The sequence below is a fragment of the Pygocentrus nattereri genome, chromosome 2, assembly GCF_015220715.1.
Source record: "Pygocentrus nattereri isolate fPygNat1 chromosome 2, fPygNat1.pri, whole genome shotgun sequence".
Taxonomy (NCBI): Eukaryota; Metazoa; Chordata; class Actinopteri; order Characiformes; family Serrasalmidae; genus Pygocentrus; species Pygocentrus nattereri.
This window is the reverse complement of record NC_051212.1, coordinates 54,178,821-54,198,019: the sequence shown is the minus strand read 5'-3', so window position 1 is coordinate 54,198,019 and position 19,199 is coordinate 54,178,821. Positions and strand designations below refer to the sequence as shown.

Genomic DNA, 19,199 nt, shown 5'->3' with positions numbered 1-19,199 from the left:
CACTGAGAAGATGTTTCTGATGAACTTACATATATGAAATATGTAAAAGACAAAAACCACAAAGACGTCCCAAAACTGGAGTTCAAACAATACTTAACAGAGAAAATGAGGCTCTTAAAAACCACCTGGAAGAGCTGGTAGACCCCAAAACTGCCCCCATCAGATAAACAGCACTGAAAGCTTTGATCTCTGAGAGAGAGGAGAAGATCAAGCTGCTTCAGATCTGAAAACATCTACAGGGGTTTCTGTCCATCCTTCCACTGTAAGAAGGCCACTCAGCGCTGTGGGTCTGAAAGGACGTGTAGCTGATCAAGAAGAACCTCACTGAGAAAAGGAGACGGACACATCGAACAAAGAAGCTGGACGATGGACTGACCACCCCAGAGTCCAGACCCTCAGCACCACTGAATGGGTTTGATCACTTTAGAAAATCAAACCAGCTTCTCAGACTGAGCTTTGGAGGCGTGTCTGCAGGTTCTTTGAGGAGCTGGAAGTGAGGCTCCTGAGAAGAACGGAAGCTGGAATGAAGGTAAAGAGTGAACGAAGGGTGATCTCTGACTTTTGCTCTCTGTTGTAGCTTAAATAGCTGGTGAAAGAACGTCTAACCTTGCCTTTATGTTTTTTTTGTATCCCCTTTCCTTCACAGAAAGGCTGGATATCATTCCTATTTTCATTTAAAGGCCCGTATCCTGTATAGTTCATGTACTTGATACCCTGCTCCCCCCACCCTGGTGCATGCTTTTGACGTGTTTCCATATGTCGGCTATAGGACCGGGGGGAGCGAATGGTATGCTTTGAAACGTTGACCACGTTTAGATGCAACATCAGCCTTTTATTTCACACAAGTGATAGAAATTCAGAAGGCCCACAATATGAGGCCTATAAGATCAGTTTGACAGAGAACAAAGACATCTTTGCCTTCTTTATTTCCCCCTTGAAAACGGCCTGAAAGTCTGGACAGAGGTGCATAATTTTAATACTGGCTCTATCACAGGTGAGAGCAGCTCTGGGGAGCAGAGGAGGCCTTTAGGTGCATCTGAACAACAGGAGAACAGAACAAGTCATGAGCAGAGCTGCAGCACTGCAGCACTTTCAGAATGTAACGGCTCCCTCTAGTGGCCAGTCTTTGAAATTCACTCTGTCGAAACTGACACTAAAGCAAAACAAGTACTTAAAAGGGTGAACTGCTCCAGTTTGTCTGACCACCTGCATCCTAAACTCATTGAGATGTAAGCAGAGAGACTTAGAGGGTTTGGTGTGAAGTGGTTCAGACGTCTTTACAGTGGTGGTGATGGGAACCAGACGTCGCCATGACTACAACACAGATATAGACACTTTATTTACCATCAAAACCACCAGAGAACCTGAGCTTTCATGTGGTGATAGAAAACCTGCATTAGCACAAAGGCTAAAAGCATTAGGCCTGATGGACTCACTACGCCAACACCGGCACATTTACTTTACACTCTTATTTTTATCACCTTATTTTTATACACCTCAGCGGTTAACATGTTAATTAGTTAAGCTATATTAAAATGCCCTTTGACGTACATGAGGTTTGTGTATTGAGACCGTTGGGTTTTAAAAGGCTGTTTTTATAGGGAGACAGAAAAGGGATCATTTAAAGTGGAAAGTTAACACTGATGAATGAATGAATAAACATAATCCTTCACATAAACAAACAAAAAAGCCATGACTCTAAATTAAATTCCTTTAAAAAAATATTGCATTGTCATAAACAGATCTGATACTGCTGGCATTATTATTATTATTATTATTATTATTATTATTAATACTATTATTGGCACTAGTATGCATTATTAATATCTATGCAGTAATTACATTTGCAAATATTTTTAGTTATTTTCATTCCTCTGTAAGGCAATAATAATAATAACAACAATAATAGTTATTATTATTATATAACTACTGCAACTGGTAGTATGCAGTAAATACATTTGTAGATATATTTGGCCCTTTTTTAATCTTCTGTAAAGCAAATAAACATATTCTTCTTATTATTCTCCTTCTTATTATTAATATTATTGTTTTTTTTATTATACTTTTTGTTCTTTAGGTTTTAAATACATAAATAAATAATAATAATAATAATTATTATTACTACTACTACTTCTATTACTACCATTGGTACTAGTATTCATTATTTATATTTATGCAGTAATTACATTTGCATATTTTTGGTTATTTTCATTCTTCTGTAAAGCATTATTCTTATTATTAATAATAATAATATTATTATCATTATTACTATTGTTATATGACTACTACACCTACTACTACTGGTAGTATGCATTAAATACATTTGTAGATATATCGGGCCCTTTTTTCATTCTGCTGTAAAGCAAATAAAAATATTATTAGTATTATTATTATTATTAATATGAGTATTAAACATTGGTTATACTTTTTCATCATTTTTAAATAAATGATGATGATTTTTAATATCATATTATTAATATCAATAATAATAAAAACCGTTGTGTTTTTTATTATTCTTTAATTATTATTTTAAAACCAAGTTTGAAATTATAAAATAAAAGCTCCTAATTCCCTCTACGCTGTCACAGCAAACCCTGCGCCCGTTCCGTATTCACCCGACGCTGTTACGCTGTTTCCGCAGTCGCTCTGTCCGTATCTTTAGCCATCTTGTGGAGCGGTTAGTGGGTTTTTATAGCGCTGCTGCTCCGCAGTCAGAGCGCCGTTACCTCCGACACTCTGCACTTCAGCCTTGAAGGAGCCTAAAAAGAAAAACAGAAACCGCAGCCGCCTTTTCGCCGACTCCGGCTGCCCCGACACGGCGCTGAAACATCTCTATTTCCCTTCCGAGGTGGGTTTTGTTCGCTACTTAGTTTGCGAAGCAGAGGCCGAGGCCGGCGGTGGATTGCGAGGCCGCGGGCAGCCTTCCCGCCTCAGCCCGGAGAAAGCAGCCCCAGCCCGGGGAGCTCGACGGCCCACGCCGGCGTCGCTTCGGAGCTTGAAAAGCGGCATTAAGGCCTCCCCGAGACGGGTTTGACGCGGGGACTCAGTTTTTAAGGACCCATCCTCTTCTTAATGCTCCCGCGGGCGACTTTTCGGGGCTTTTTTAAGGGCTTAATTGTGTTAAAAAAGTCGTCGAAAAATGCAACAGGAGAGAAGAGGAAGAGCGACGATGACGCACAGGCTAACGGCAGTTAGCTTCGAAATCTGAGCGAGACACGGACTCGGTTCGGTTCCCTTCTCGGTGTGGACTTGTTTTGCGGCGGATTCCTGTTGTTTTGTCAGTTTTTGGGCCACCTTGTGGGTGTTTACAGACCCGTTTCAGGCATGTCCAAGATGCCGGCGAAGAAAAAGAGCTGCTTTCAGATCACCAGCGTGACTCAGGCTCAGGTGGCAGGCAGCGGCCAGCCGGACGACACCGAGAGCCTGGACGACCCAGACGAGTCCCGGACGGAGGACATTTCTTCATCCGAGATCTTCGACAGCGTGTCCCGGGCCGAGTTGGAGCCTGGGGCCGGCGAGAGGAGCTCCTCTGAGGAGACTCTGAACAACGTAGGAGAGCCAGAGGCTCCTCACAAGCCGGCCCCTTCCAACGGTGGGTTCGGGCCTAGGGAGGTGGGGACCTTGCAGTCGGGACAGCAAGGAGCCCCGGGGCCTGCCCAGTCGTCACAGGCGCCCCAGTCATCCTCGGCGGTCAGCAGTGTGTCCTGCAGTTCTCGTTTCAGGCTCATCAAACTCGACCATGGTACTGGAGAACCTTTCAGGAGAGGCAGGTGGACCTGCACGGAGTATTACGAGAAAGACTCTGACGTGGGTAGGACTGTGGACAGCATAAGGCACGTGAATGTGAGTGAGCAAGGGACAGATAGAGACAGCGGGCTGGGGGCCACCGGAGGGTCCGTGGCTGCCCCGTCCGGCCTTTCCGGGCAGGGGGCCGAGTCGTCCGCCATCGATCCAGCTGCGCTTCAGGCTTCTCTGCATCCTTTTGAGCAGCATGGGTATGGTGTTGGGCAGCAGCAGCAGGTGCCTCCTGGTTCTGGGACGGTGACCTCTGACACCCTCGGTAGCAAGCAGGCCCCTGGGTCTCATATCGTCGTTCCTCATAGCCTTCTCCCGCCTGGGCACAATGGGTTGCATCAAGGTGGTCACGTTCAGAAGTCGCCTGGAGGCGCCCCGGCTCCGCAGCCACAGCCGCAGTCGCTGCTCTATCAGGCCCAACAGCAGCAGACGCCGCAGCAGTTACCTCTAGGACACCACCTGCCAACCCAGTCCGGCCTGGTCGAATATGGACAGCAGCATTTGCCTCTAACCGTCGCCCAGACCCATCCGGGTGCTAGTTTGTCTGTGGTTCATCCAGTCAGCCAAGGACCGTCTCCTGTCCCGACTCCGGCAGCGGGGGGCGTGGCAGTCCTGGGTGTTCCAGGCGACATGGTGGGCATCCCTGTTCCTGGCCAGCCTGGATCTTCGGTTCCAAACCTGTTGCCCCAGCTTGGGGCAGGAATCATCAGCGGAGTTGCCACTATTCCGCCAGGATCGTCGGTTCAGTTGGGACAGTATCCACCCGCAAGCATGGCGGTACCCCAGCAGAATGCCCAAACCTTGCCTGCAGTGCCCGCATCAGCCGGAATGGGCAGCGTGCCTGTTTCGAGTGGGCATACATCAATGCCAGCCAGCGGAGGTGTGCCCATGCCCAACGCAAGCTCATCCGCACACACACAGCAAGCCCAAGTGGCCCGCAACGGAACGGCTGTCGGCGGGTTCGGCCAGCTGGAGGAGGGCCGGAGGAAATCGGACGTTCTGGCCCATGTTCCTCTGGTGCCAGGTAAAGATCTGGGCAAGCCTCTGATCACGGAGGACCTGCCTCTGGCTAACCCCGGAGTAAACAGCCTGTTTGGAATAACCATCCCTATTGACGGGGATGATGACAGGTGAGGGTTCACTCTCAATTACACACACACTTTATTTTAGGGGAACTTGTGTAGCCGGTCTGCCTGCCTGCCTGCCTGCCGGCCAGAGCATAGGCTGACAGCTGTGTCACACATTAATTTGATGGCCTCACATCGTTTATTTATAGGCCCACGCGTTGTTTTTCATCATAAAACTCCACTTAAGAAGTTGGACAGCATATATAGTAAAAATCAATAATAAGCATAATAAGGGGTTAACAGCCTGGTAAAGGTTAACTTTAGGCCTGGAGTCTGGCTTAGGGGTCAATTTAATAGATGTTTATATCACATTCAGTTAATGACGAGGCCTACCAAGCATCCATACTGGGCTTGTCATATGTTGCCAGCCTATAAGGCCAGCCAGGATAGGCTTTAATAACATGGTGAAGGCTGTCTGAAGTCATGGGCTCCTACAAATTGAAGAAAACATAGGAATAATAGGAAATATGTGGGTTCATTTGTTCCAAGTGTTACTTTATTAAGTAGTAGTGTTGTCATTATGTGGGTTTACATTGAATGAGCCAGGTTAAAATGCAAGTTTGGGGAGCTTGTGTTGACAAGTGTGTTGTTTGTTTCTTTATTTATTTTTAAAAATAAATATTTGTAATAAGTCACATGGCCGTTCCCCTCCCAGGCAAAGCTCTGCCGTTGCCGGATGATTCAAATCCTTGTGGACAAACGTCAGTCATGTTCTTGGCTCCGCGTCTTGGTGGGAGTGCGCTGTAATGAGCGTTGTAGGCCGGAGGAAGGAAGCCTACTGTTTGGCTCCTCTCGTTTAATGCCTGTTTTAAAGTCCACGGGAGAAAACCCTAAGGACGGCCTCTCCTCGTGTGCAGAAATAGCCTTTCTTTCACTGCAGTAAGATTCAGCTGAGTAAGCGTGTTTCGAAATGATACAGAAAAGGCTGTAGTTTGGGGCGGGGGGGGGCGTCGAACCAGCACGTCCTCTGTATGGTCTGGAGTTCCTCGTGCAGTTAAGAGTTTCCTTATTCCTTTAAACTCTGGCCTTGGCGCTGACCCCCGAGGATTTGCTTTCTGTTTTCCTCGGGCTCTCGAGCCGACGCAGCCTGAGCTACCCTAAGTCTTTCGAAAGGCGAGGGGAGCGAGCAGGCGTGTATCAGGTCGGCTCATATCGGGCTGTTTATCTCATCTGCCATCGCTGCTCGTGTAGGGAAGTTTTTGCAGGGCAGCTGAAAGGCGCATGTGTTGCAGACCCTCGAGGGCTTTTCTGTGGCAGCATGCCTTGTGCTTGATGTCAAGACTGATAACAATGTGAGGGCGAGAAGAAACATATTGCACACAAACTGGCAGTGGTTCTTAAAATAAATATAAAAACGAGTAGTTTTGTGGTCGACGTGCTCCAGAAGTGACACTTGGCGAGCTATAAACGGATGCAAAAGCAGCATTAAAATAAATAAATAAATAAATAAATAAAAAGTTTCTGGTGACACGGTTTCGGTTGAGAAGTGTCGCTGCTCTGCTTCCTCTCGAAAGCTCAGCTTTCGGTTCCTGAGTTGCACGTTTGTGCGCAATTCGTCAACTTGGTTGACGAGCTTCAAAGGAAATGGTGAACTGTCAAGTGGCTCTGCGGCTTCGCCTCGTACGTACGCAGTGAGGTGCGCGGCATGAAAGCCCGTGCACTGCTAATGCTGCTGCTGCTGCTTCTCACACAGAATCCTGCTTTGCCTGTTCCAGCTCCGCCGGCAGGCTTTCGCCGAAGCGCCCTACGTGACGGGCTTTTGCCTTTTTCGCCCGAAGCCTTTCCCTCGCAGCGAAAGCGCTTGTCACTAAGGGGCAACACCTTTTTCCCACTGATATGGAGCCAGGGGGCCGGCTTTGATAGCCAGTGCATAGCCTATCGCGCGGCGGAGGGGACGCCGACCCCTGAGCCCCCCTGCCAAAGATAAGGTCGCCTGCTGCAGTGTAAATATGTTGTTTGTCATTTTGCGTTCTAGCTTGCCACCCACCCCTACAACACCTCCCACCCACACCCACGCCCCCTTTCCTCCAAGGAATAGTTTTGACAGCAAATCAAACTGAGCCCAAAGGTAGTTCAGCCAAGACACGAGGCTCATGTTGTGGTCTTGCTGTGTGCCTAAATCATTCCGCACCAGCTTCAACCCACATGGAGATGTACTTTTATCTATAAAGGTTTGCGTGTGGCTGCTGTTGTTGTTGTTGTTGTTGTTGTTGTTAGCTTTTGTATGTATAGATTAACAGTACAGTTATCGTACAGTGTGCAAGACTGCATTGCACTCCCACTGCCAGCAGTGTATATAATGAAAACGAAAAAAATCTTGATCGGTCCATAATGCGTTTGAAGTGAAAGCCTTCATACATCGTACATATCATGTGTGTTTGTGTGTACATATATAAATACACACTGTGTGTGTGTGTGTGTGTGTGTGTGTGTGTGTATATATATATATATACATACATACACACATATATCGTATACACATTATTTTTATATATATATATATATATATATATATCACACACCATTACTATATATATGCGTGTGTGCGTGTGTGTGTGTGTGTGCGTATATAAAATAACGTGTATGTGTTGCTGTTGGAAGAAAACCTCATATCCCAACTTTACAGGAGAGGGAATAAACATACATGTAAGTCAATGGAACCAGAAATAATTTCGGGCTGTTTCTTTTGGTCCATTCCTCATGACATTTGCGTATATAATACATGTACACGTGTATGTGTAATGTATGTGTCTGTGTATATGTTCACATTTACATTTGTGGGATTTCTCAGACGCTCTTCTCAAACTGTAAGTCGCTCTGGATCATTTTACACAGGTAGGTCAAGGCGGTGTTAGGAGTCTTGCCCAAGGACTCTTATTGGTATACTGTAGGGTGGTTACCCAGTTGGGGCACTGAACCCCAGTCTACAGTGTAGAAGGCAGACGTGTTGCCCACTACACCATCCAACCACTATACCAACCCCTATATTTGAAAGCACATGTATTCTCTAAGCCTGTTAAGCTTGTTTTACACAGTTTGAGGAGTCTGTGCTTTAGACGGCATCTAGCCCCATGCTCTTTAGTGTAAATAGGCTTTCCTGTTGGCTGCATAGGCGTCACGCCTCCCACGCATGACAGAAGAAGACCAAACGCGTCTTGGCTGATCAACCATGTTTCAAATCGGGCGCAGTTTCATTTTTTGCTGGACTGTCCCTTTAAAGAGCGTCCAGGCTTTACTTCTCCTTTAAAGACACTGGGTCTCTTCTCAGTGTGTGCCCCCCCCCCCCCTCCTGGACAGGCAGTTGTTCCTGCAAGATAAGTGTTGAGTGAGTCGAATTCCCCAGGACGGCATTCCAGTTTAGTAATAACTAAAATATTTCCCTGAGCTCTCACATCCTCACTGGGCTCGCTGTAGTCTGTACACCTGCATGTTGATCATCTCTAATCCTCGTGCTGTCGAAGCTCTGAAGGGCTACGTTTGTCAACGCCGTGTCCCTCAGCGCTTTAACATCCGCCTGAAGAACCGGTTTCCGTTTGAGTTGAAAGATGCCGTCTATCGTCTCTTTCAGGCGTGTAGATGATTAAGGGTAGACGGGTCATCGCTGATTATCTCCAGATGACCGCAGAGCGTTGTTTCAGTGCCCTGTTTGAACGGGCGCTCAGGTTTGATCATATTGACGCGAACGTACATCCAGCTTAGCGATTTATGTAGGTTAACTACTTGTCCAATAGAGGGTGTAGAAGCCTGCTCTGCAAAAAATAACATCTTGTCAAGTGAAATTGTCTAACGTCTTGTCAGAATATCCCATATTTCTCCTTTTGAGATTTTTTTTGAGACTTATTTTAAGACCGTTGTACTTATTTCCAAGCAGGACCGTGCATCTGTCATCCTTCAGGAACTGCAGTTTGTTAGGTTCTGTTCTGTTTTTGGAGCGTTTTGGTCTAAAATCAGACCCTAAAGCTTCAGAGAGAAGTGTGAACACTACTCAAGCAGTCCAGGAGCTGAACCAACGCAGCAGAATGAAATTAAACCTTAAAAAAAAAAGGAACTGAGGATGTGCAGCGTTACTGGAGTGCTCTGTGAACCGTGCGAGGTGCCAGTGTCTGAATACTGTAACCACTATTGACGTGTTCTGGCTAGCGATTCGAGTGGATGGATGGATTAAGCGGACAGGAAAACGTCCCAGCGCGCGTTCGTGGTGTGTCTTGTGCTTTGCTGCTATGAAAATCGAGTTTGTGAGGATGCTTTTTTTGATGGATGGATGGATAAGTGAGTGGATGGATGGATGGATGGATAAGTGAGTGGATGGATGGATGGATGGATGGATAAGTGAGTGGATGGATGGATGGATGGATGGATAAGTGAGTGGATGGATGGATGGATGGATGGATAAGTGAGTGGATGGATGGATGGATGGATGGATAAGTGAGTGGATGGATGGATGGATGGATGGATGGATAAGTGAGTGGATGGATGGATGGATGGATGGATAAATGGGTGGTTGGATGGATGGATGGATGGATAAGTGAGTGGATGGATGGATGGATGGATGGATAAGTGAGTGGATGGATGGATGGATGGATGGATAAGTGAGTGGATGGATGGATGGATGGATGGATGGATAAGTGAGTGGATGGATGGATGGATGGATGGATAAGTGAGTGGATGGATGGATGGATGGATGGATGGATAAGTGAGTGGATGGATGGATGGATGGATGGATAAGTGAGTGGATGGATGGATGGATGGATGGATAAGTGAGTGGATGGATGGATGGATGGATGGATAAGTGAGTGGATGGATGGATGGATGGATGGATAAGTGAGTGGATGGATGGATGGATAAGTGAGTGGATGGATGGATGGATAAGTGAGTGGATGGATGGATGGATAAGTGAGTGGATGGATGGATGGATAAGTGAGTGGATGGATGGATGGATAAGTGAGTGGATGGATGGATGGATAAGTGAGTGGATGGATGGATGGATAAGTGAGTGGATGGATGGATAAGTGAGTGGATGGATGGATGGATAAGTGAGTGGATGGATGGATGGATAAGTGAGTGGATGGATGGATGGATGGATAAGTGAGTGGATGGATGGATAAGTGAGTGGATGGATGGATGGATGGATAAGTGAGTGGATGGATGGATGGATAAGTGAGTGGATGGATGGATAAGTGAGTGGATGGATGGATGGATAAGTGAGTGGATGGATGGATGGATAAGTGAGTGGATGGATGGATAAGTGAGTGGATGGATGGATGGATAAGTGAGTGGATGGATGGATGGATAAGTGAGTGGATGGATGGATGGATGGATAAGTGAGTGGATGGATGGATGGATAAGTGAGTGGATGGATGGATAAGTGAGTGGATGGATGGATGGATAAGTGAGTGGATGGATGGATGGATAAGTGAGTGGATGGATGGATGGATGGATAAGTGAGTGGATGGATGGATGGATGGATAAGTGAGTGGATGGATGGATGGATGGATAAGTGAGTGGATGGATGGATGGATGGATAAGTGAGTGGATGGATGGATGGATGGATAAGTGAGTGGATGGATGGATGGATGGATAAGTGAGTGGATGGATGGATAAGTGAGTGGATGGATGGATGGATAAGTGAGTGGATGGATGGATGGATGGATAAGTGAGTGGATGGATGGATAAGTGAGTGGATGGATGGATAAGTGAGTGGATGGATGGATGGATGGATGGATAAGTGAGTGGATGGATGGATAAGTGAGTGGATGGATGGATAAGTGAGTGGATGGATGGATGGATGGATGGATAAGTGAGTGGATGGATGGATAAGTGAGTGGATGGATGGATAAGTGAGTGGATGGATGGATAAGTGAGTGGATGGATGGATGGATGGATGGATAAGTGAGTGGATGGATGGATGGATGGATGGATAAGTGAGTGGATGGATGGATGGATGGATGGATAAGTGAGTGGATGGATGGATGGATAAGTGAGTGGATGGATGGATGGATAAGTGAGTGGATGGATGGATGGATAAGTGAGTGGATGGATGGATGGATAAGTGAGTGGATGGATGGATAAGTGAGTGGATGGATGGATGGATGGATGGATAAGTGAGTGGATGGATGGATAAGTGAGTGGATGGATGGATGGATAAGTGAGTGGATGGATGGATGGATGGATAAGTGAGTGGATGGATGGATGGATGGATAAGTGAGTGGATGGATGGATGGATGGATAAGTGAGTGGATGGATGGATAAGTGAGTGGATGGATGGATAAGTGAGTGGATGGATGGATGGATAAGTGAGTGGATGGATGGATAAGTGAGTGGATGGATGGATGGATAAGTGAGTGGATGGATGGATGGATAAGTGAGTGGATGGATGGATGGATAAGTGAGTGGATGGATGGATGGATGGATAAGTGAGTGGATGGATGGATAAGTGAGTGGATGGATGGATAAGTGAGTGGATGGATGGATGGATAAGTGAGTGGATGGATGGATAAGTGAGTGGATGGATGGATGGATAAGTGAGTGGATGGATGGATGGATAAGTGAGTGGATGGATGGATGGATGGATAAGTGAGTGGATGGATGGATGGATGGATAAGTGAGTGGATGGATGGATGGATGGATAAGTGAGTGGATGGATGGATGGATGGATAAGTGAGTGGATGGATGGATGGATGGATGGATAAGTGAGTGGATGGATGGATAAGTGGATGGATGGATAAGTGAGTGGATGGATGGATGGATAAGTGAGTGGATGGATGGATAAGTGAGTGGATGGATGGATGGATAAGTGAGTGGATGGATGGATGGATGGATAAGTGAGTGGATGGATGGATAAGTGAGTGGATGGATGGATAAGTGAGTGGATGGATGGATGGATGGATGGATAAGTGAGTGGATGGATGGATGGATGGATAAGTGGATGGTATGGATGGATGGATGGATGGATGGATGGATGGATAAGTGAGTGGATGGATGGATAAGTGAGTGGATGGATGGATAAGTGAGTGGATGGATGGATGGATGGATAAGTGAGTGGATGGATGGATAAGTGAGTGGATGGATGGATAAGTGAGTGGATGGATGGATGGATGGATGGATGGATGGATAAGTGAGTGGATGGATGGATGGATGGATAAGTGAGTGGATGGATGGATAAGTGAGTGGATGGATGGATGGATAAGTGAGTGGATGGATAAGTGAGTGGATGGATGGATGGATAAGTGAGTGGATGGATGGATGGATAAGTGAGTGGATGGATGGATGGATAAGTGAGTGGATGGATGGATGGATGGATAAGTGAGTGGATGGATGGATGGATAAGTGAGTGGATGGATGGATGGATGGATAAGTGAGTGGATGGATGGATAAGTGAGTGGATGGATGGATAAGTGAGTGGATGGATGGATGGATGGATGGATAAGTGAGTGGATGGATGGATAAGTGAGTGGATGGATGGATGGATAAGTGAGTGGATGGATGGATGGATAAGTGAGTGGATGGATGGATGGATAAGTGAGTGGATGGATGGATGGATAAGTGAGTGGATGGATGGATGGATAAGTGAGTGGATGGATGGATGGATGGATAAGTGAGTGGATGGATGGATAAGTGAGTGGATGGATGGATAAGTGAGTGGATGGATGGATGGATAAGTGAGTGGATAAGTGAGTGGATGGATGGATGGATAAGTGAGTGGATGGATGGATGGATGGATGGATAAGTGAGTGGATGGATGGATGGATAAGTGAGTGGATAAGTGAGTGGATGGATGGATGGATAAGTGAGTGGATGGATGGATGGATAAGTGAGTGGATGGATGGATGGATAAGTGAGTGGATGGATGGATGGATAAGTGAGTGGATGGATGGATGGATGGATAAGTGAGTGGATGGATGGATAAGTGAGTGGATGGATGGATAAGTGAGTGGATGGATGGATAAGTGAGTGGATGGATGGATGGATAAGTGAGTGGATGGATGGATGGATGGATAAGTGAGTGGATGGATGGATAAGTGAGTGGATGGATGGATAAGTGAGTGGATGGATGGATGGATAAGTGAGTGGATGGATGGATAAGTGAGTGGATGGATGGATGGATAAGTGAGTGGATGGATGGATAAGTGAGTGGATGGATGGATGGATAAGTGAGTGGATGGATGGATGGATAAGTGAGTGGATGGATGGATGGATAAGTGAGTGGATGGATGGATGGATGGATAAGTGAGTGGATGGATGGATAAGTGAGTGGATGGATGGATGGATGGATGGATAAGTGAGTGGATGGATGGATAAGTGAGTGGATGGATGGATGGATGGATAAGTGAGTGGATGGATGGATGGATGGATAAGTGAGTGGATGGATGGATGGATGGATAAGTGAGTGGATGGATGGATGGATGGATGGATAAGTGAGTGGATGGATGGATGGATGGATGGATAAGTGAGTGGATGGATGGATGGATGGATGGATGGATGGATGGATAAGTGAGTTTATGGATGGATGGATAAGTGAGTGGATGGATGGATGGATGGATGGATGGATAAGTGAGTGGATGGATGGATAAGTGAGTGGATGGATGGATAAGTGAGTGGATGGATGTGGATGGATGGATAAGTGAGTGGATGGATGGATAAGTGACTGGATGGATGGATAAGTGACTGGATGGATGGATAAGTGAGTGGATGGATGGATAAGTGAGTGGATGGATGGATAAGTGAGTGGATGGATGGATGGATGGATAAATGGGTGGTTGGATGGATGGATAAATGGGTGGTTGGATGGATGGATAAGTGAGTGGATGGATAAATGGGTGGTTGGATGGATGGATGGATGGATGGATAAATGGGTGGTTGGATGGATGGATGGATGGATGGATGGATAAATGGGTGGTTGGATGGATGGATGGATGGATAAATGGGTGGATGGATGGATGGATAAATGGGTGGATGGATGGATGGATGGATAAATGGGTGGTTGGATGGATGGATGGATGGATAAATGGGTGGTTGGATGGATGGATGGATAAATGGGTGGTTGGATGGATGGATAAATGGGTGGTTGGATGGATGGATGGATGGATGGATAAATGGGTGGTTGGATGGATGGATGGATAAATGGGTGGTTGGATGGATGGATGGATAAATGGGTGGTTGGATGGATGGATGGATGGGTGGATGGATGGATGGATAAATGGGTGGATGGATGGATGGATAAATGGGTGGATGGATGGATGGATAAATGGGTGGTTGGATGGATGGATAAATGGGTGGTTGGATGGATGGATGGATGGATAAATGGGTGGTTGGATGGATGGATAAATGGGTGGTTGGATAGATGGATGGATGGATAAATGGGTGGTTGGATGGATGGATGGATGGGTGGTTGGATGGATAAATGGGTGGTTGGATGGATGGATGGATAAATGGGTGGTTGGATGGATGGATAAATGGATGGTTAAGTGAGTGGATGGATGGATAAATGGGTGGTTGGATGGATGGATAAGTGAGTGGATGGATGGATAAATGGGTGGTTGGATGGATGGATGGATGGATAAATGGGTGGTTGGATGGATGGATAAGTGAGTGGATGGATGGATGGATGGATGGATGGATGGATGGATGGATGGATAAATGGGTGGTTGGATGGTTGGATGGATGGATAAATGGGTGGTTGGATGGATGGATGGATGGATAAATGGGTGGTTGGATGGATGGATAAGTGAGTGGATGGATGGATGGATGGATAAGTGAGTGGATGGATGGATTAAGAGGACAGGAAAACGTCCCAGCGCGCGTTCGTGGTGTGTCTTGTGCTTTGCTGCTATGAAAATCGAGTTTGTGAGGATGCTTTTTTTGATGGATGGATGGATGGATGGATGGATGGACGGATGGATGGATAAGTGAGTGGATGGATGGATGGATGGATGGATAAGTGAGTGGATGGATGGATGGATGGATGGATAAGTGAGTGGATGGATGGATGGATGGATGGATGGATGGATGGATGGATGGATGGATAAGTGAGTGGATGGATGGATGGATGGATGGATGGATAAGTGAGTGGATGGATGGATGGATAAGTGAGTGGATGGATGGATGGATGGATGGATAAGTGAGTGGATGGATGGATGGATGGATAAGTGAGTGGATGGATGGATGGATGGATAAGTGAGTGGATAGATGGATGGATGGATAAGTGAGTGGATAGATGGATGGATGGATAAGTGAGTGGATGGATGGATGGATGGATAAGTGAGTGGATGGATGGATGGATGGATAAGTGAGTGGATGGATGGATGGATGGATGGATAAGTGAGTGGATGGATGGATGGATGGATGGATAAGTGAGTGGATGGATGGATGGATGGATAAGTGAGTGGATGGATGGATGGATGGATAAGTGAGTGGATGGATGGATGGATGGATGGATAAGTGAGTGGATGGATGGATGGATGGATGGATGGATGGATAAGTGAGTGGATGGATGGATGGATGGATGGATAAGTGAGTGGATGGATGGATGGATGGATGGATAAGTGAGTGGATGGATGGATGGATGGATGGATAAGTGAGTGGATGGATGGATGGATGGATGGATAAGTGAGTGGATGGATGGATGGATGGATGGATAAGTGAGTGGATGGATGGATGGATGGATGGATAAGTGAGTGGATGGATGGATGGATGGATGGATGGATAAGTGAGTGGATGGATGGATGGATAAGTGAGTGGATAGATGGATGGATGGATAAGTGAGTGGATAGATGGATAAGTGAGTGGATGGATGGATGGATGGATAAGTGAGTGGATGGATGGATGGATGGATAAGTGAGTGGATGGATGGATGGATGGATGGATAAGTGAGTGGATGGATGGATGGATGGATGGATAAGTGAGTGGATGGATGGATGGATGGATGGATAAGTGAGTGGATGGATGGATGGATGGATGGATAAGTGAGTGGATGGATGGATGGATGGATGGATGGATAAGTGAGTGGATGGATGGATGGATGGATGGATGGATAAGTGAGTGGATGGATGGATGGATAGATGGATAAGTGAGTGGATGGATGGATGGATGGATAAGTGAGTGGATGGATGGATGGATGGATAAGTGAGTGGATGGATGGATGGATGGATAAGTGAGTGGATGGATGGATGGATGGATGGATAAGTGAGTGGATGGATGGATGGATGGATGGATAAGTGAGTGGATGGATGGATGGATGGATGGATAAGTGAGTGGATGGATGGATGGATGGATGGATGGATAAGTGAGTGGATGGATGGATGGATGGATGGATGGATAAGTGAGTGGATGGATGGATGGATGGATGGATAAGTGAGTGGATGGATGGATGGATGGATGGATGGATGGATAAGTGAGTGGATGGATGGACGGATGGATAAGTGAGTGGATGGATGGATGGATGGATGGATGGATAAATGAGTGGATGGATGGATGGATAAGTGAGTGGATGGATGGACGGATGGATAAGTGAGTGGATAGATGGATGGATGGATAAGTGAGTGGATGGATGGACGGATGGATAAGTGAGTGAATGGATGGACGGATGGATAAGTGAGTGGATAGATGGACGGATGGATAAGTGAGTGGATGGATGGATGGATGGATAAGTGAGTGGATGGATGGATGGATGGATAAGTGAGTGGATGGATGGATGGATGGATGGATAAGTGAGTGGATGGATGGATGGATGGATGGATAAGTGAGTGGATGGATGGATGGATGGATGGATAAGTGAGTGGATGGATGGATGGATGGATAAGTGAGTGGATGGATAAGTGAGTGGATGGATGGATGGATGGATAAGTGAGTGGATGGATGGATGGATGGATAAGTGAGTGGATGGATGGATGGATAAGTGAGTGGATCGATGGATAAGTGAGTGGATGGATGGATGGATGGATAAGTGAGTGGATGGATGGATGGATGGATGGATGGATAAATGAGTGGATGGATGGATGGATAAGTGAGTGGATGGATGGATAGATGGATAAGTGAGTGGATAGATGGATGGATGGATAAGTGAGTGGATGGATGGATGGATGGATAAGTGAGTGGATGGATGGATGGATAAGTGAGTGGATCGATGGATGGATGGATAAGTGAGTGGATGGATGGATGGATGGATGGATGTGAGTGGATGGATGGATGGATGGATGTGAGTGGATGGATGGATGGATAAGTGAGTGGATGGATGGATGGATGGATAAGTGAGTGGATGGATGGATGGATGGATAAGTGAGTGGATGGATGGATGGATGGATAAGTGAGTGGATGGATGGATGGATGGATAAGTGAGTGGATGGATGGATAAGTGAGTGGATGGATGGATGGATGGATAAATGGGTGGTTGGATGGAGGGATGGATGGATGGATAAATGGGTGGTTGGATGGATGGATGGATGGATAAATGGGTGGTTGGATGGATGGATGGATGGATGGATAAATGGGTGGTTGGATGGATGGATGGATGGATGGATGGATAAATGGGTGGTTGGATGGATGGATGGATGGATGGATGGATGGATAAATGGGTGGTTGGATGGATGGATAAATGGGTGGTTGGATGGATGGATGGATAAATGGGTGGGTGGATGGATGGATGGATAAATGGGTGGGTGGATGGATGGATGGATAAATGGATGGATGGATGGATGGATGGGTGGATGGATGGATGGATGGATAAATGGGTGGTTGGATGGATGGATGGATGGATGGATGGATAAATGGGTGGATGGATGGATGGATAAATGGGTGGTTGGATGGATGGATAAATGGGTGGTTGGATGGATGGATGGATGGATAAATGGGTGGTTGGATGGATGGATAAATGGGTGGTTGGATGGATGGATAAATGGGTGGTTGGATGGATGGATGGATAAATGGGTGGTTGGATGGATGGATGGATGGATGGATAAATGGGTGGTTGGATGGATGGATGGATGGATGGATAAATGGGTGGTTGGATGGATGGATGGATGGATGGATGGATAAATGGGTGGTTGGATGGATGGATGGATAAATGGGTGGGTGGATGGATGGATGGATGGATAAATGGGTGGGTGGATGGATGGATGGATGGATGGATAAATGGGTGGTTGGATGGATGGATGGATGGATGGATGGATAAATGGGTGGATGGATGGATGGATGGATAAATGGGTGGATGGATGGATGGATGGATAAATGGGTGGTTGGATGGATGGATAAATGGGTGGTTGGATGGATGGATGGATGGATGGATGGATGGATGGATGGATAAATGGGTGGATGGATGGATGGATAAATGGGTGGATGGATGGATGGATAAATGGGTGGTTGGATGGATGGATAAATGGGTGGTTGGATGGATGGATGGATGGATAAATGGGTGGTTGGATGGATGGATAAATGGGTGGTTGGATGGATGGATGGATGGATAAATGGGTGGTTGGATGGATGGATGGATGGGTGGTTGGATGGATGGATAAATGGGTAGTTGGATGGATGGTTAAGTGAGTGGATGGATGGATAAATGGGTGGTTGGATGGATGGATAAGTGAGTGGATGGATGGATGGATGGATAAATGGGTGGTTGGATGGATGGATAAATGGGTGGTTGGATGGATGGATAAGTGAGTGGATGGATGGATGGATAAGTGAGTGGATGGATGGATGGATAAGTGAGTGGATGGATGGATGGATGGATAAGTGAGTGGATGGATGGATGGATGGATAAGTGACTGGATGGATGGATGGATAAGTGAGTGGATGAATGGATGGTTAAGTGGATGGATGGATAAGTGAGTGGATGGATGGATGGATGGATAAGTGAGTGGATGGATGGATGGATAAGTGGATGGATGGATGGATGGATGGATAGATGGATAAGTGAGTGGATGGATGGATAGATGGATAAGTGAGTGGATGGATGGATGGATAAGTGAGTGGATGGATAAGTGAGTGGATGGATGGATAAGTGAGTGGATGGATGGATGGATGGATGGATGGATAAGTGAGTGGATGGATGGATGGATGGATAAGTCAGTGGATGGATGGATGGATGGATAAGTGAGTGGATGGATGGATAAGTGAGTGGATGGATGGATAAGTGAGTGGATGGATGGATAAGTGAGTGGATGGATGGATGGATAAGTGAGTGGATGGATGGATGGATGGATGGATGGATAAGTGAGTGGATGGATGGATGGATAAGTGAGTGGATGGATGGATGGCTGGATGGATGGATAAGTGAGTGGATGG

The 19,199-nt window shown here is 46.4% G+C and overlaps 1 protein-coding gene across 2 annotated transcripts in view; it reads left to right on the top strand.

Annotated features, from left to right (window-relative positions):
• The first annotated feature begins 2,609 nt into the window (after nucleotides 1-2,609).
• tsc22d2 (TSC22 domain family 2) overlaps nucleotides 2,610-19,199 on the top strand; it is a 44,976-nt gene continuing 28,386 nt past the window's right edge. For both annotated transcript variants that reach the window (XM_017703470.2, XM_017703469.2), the window contains exon 1: nucleotides 2,610-4,925. In XM_017703470.2, the coding sequence (XP_017558959.1) occupies nucleotides 3,325-4,925 (1,601 nt within the window). In that variant the 5' untranslated portion in view covers nucleotides 2,610-3,324. The remainder of the gene's footprint in view (nucleotides 4,926-19,199) is intronic.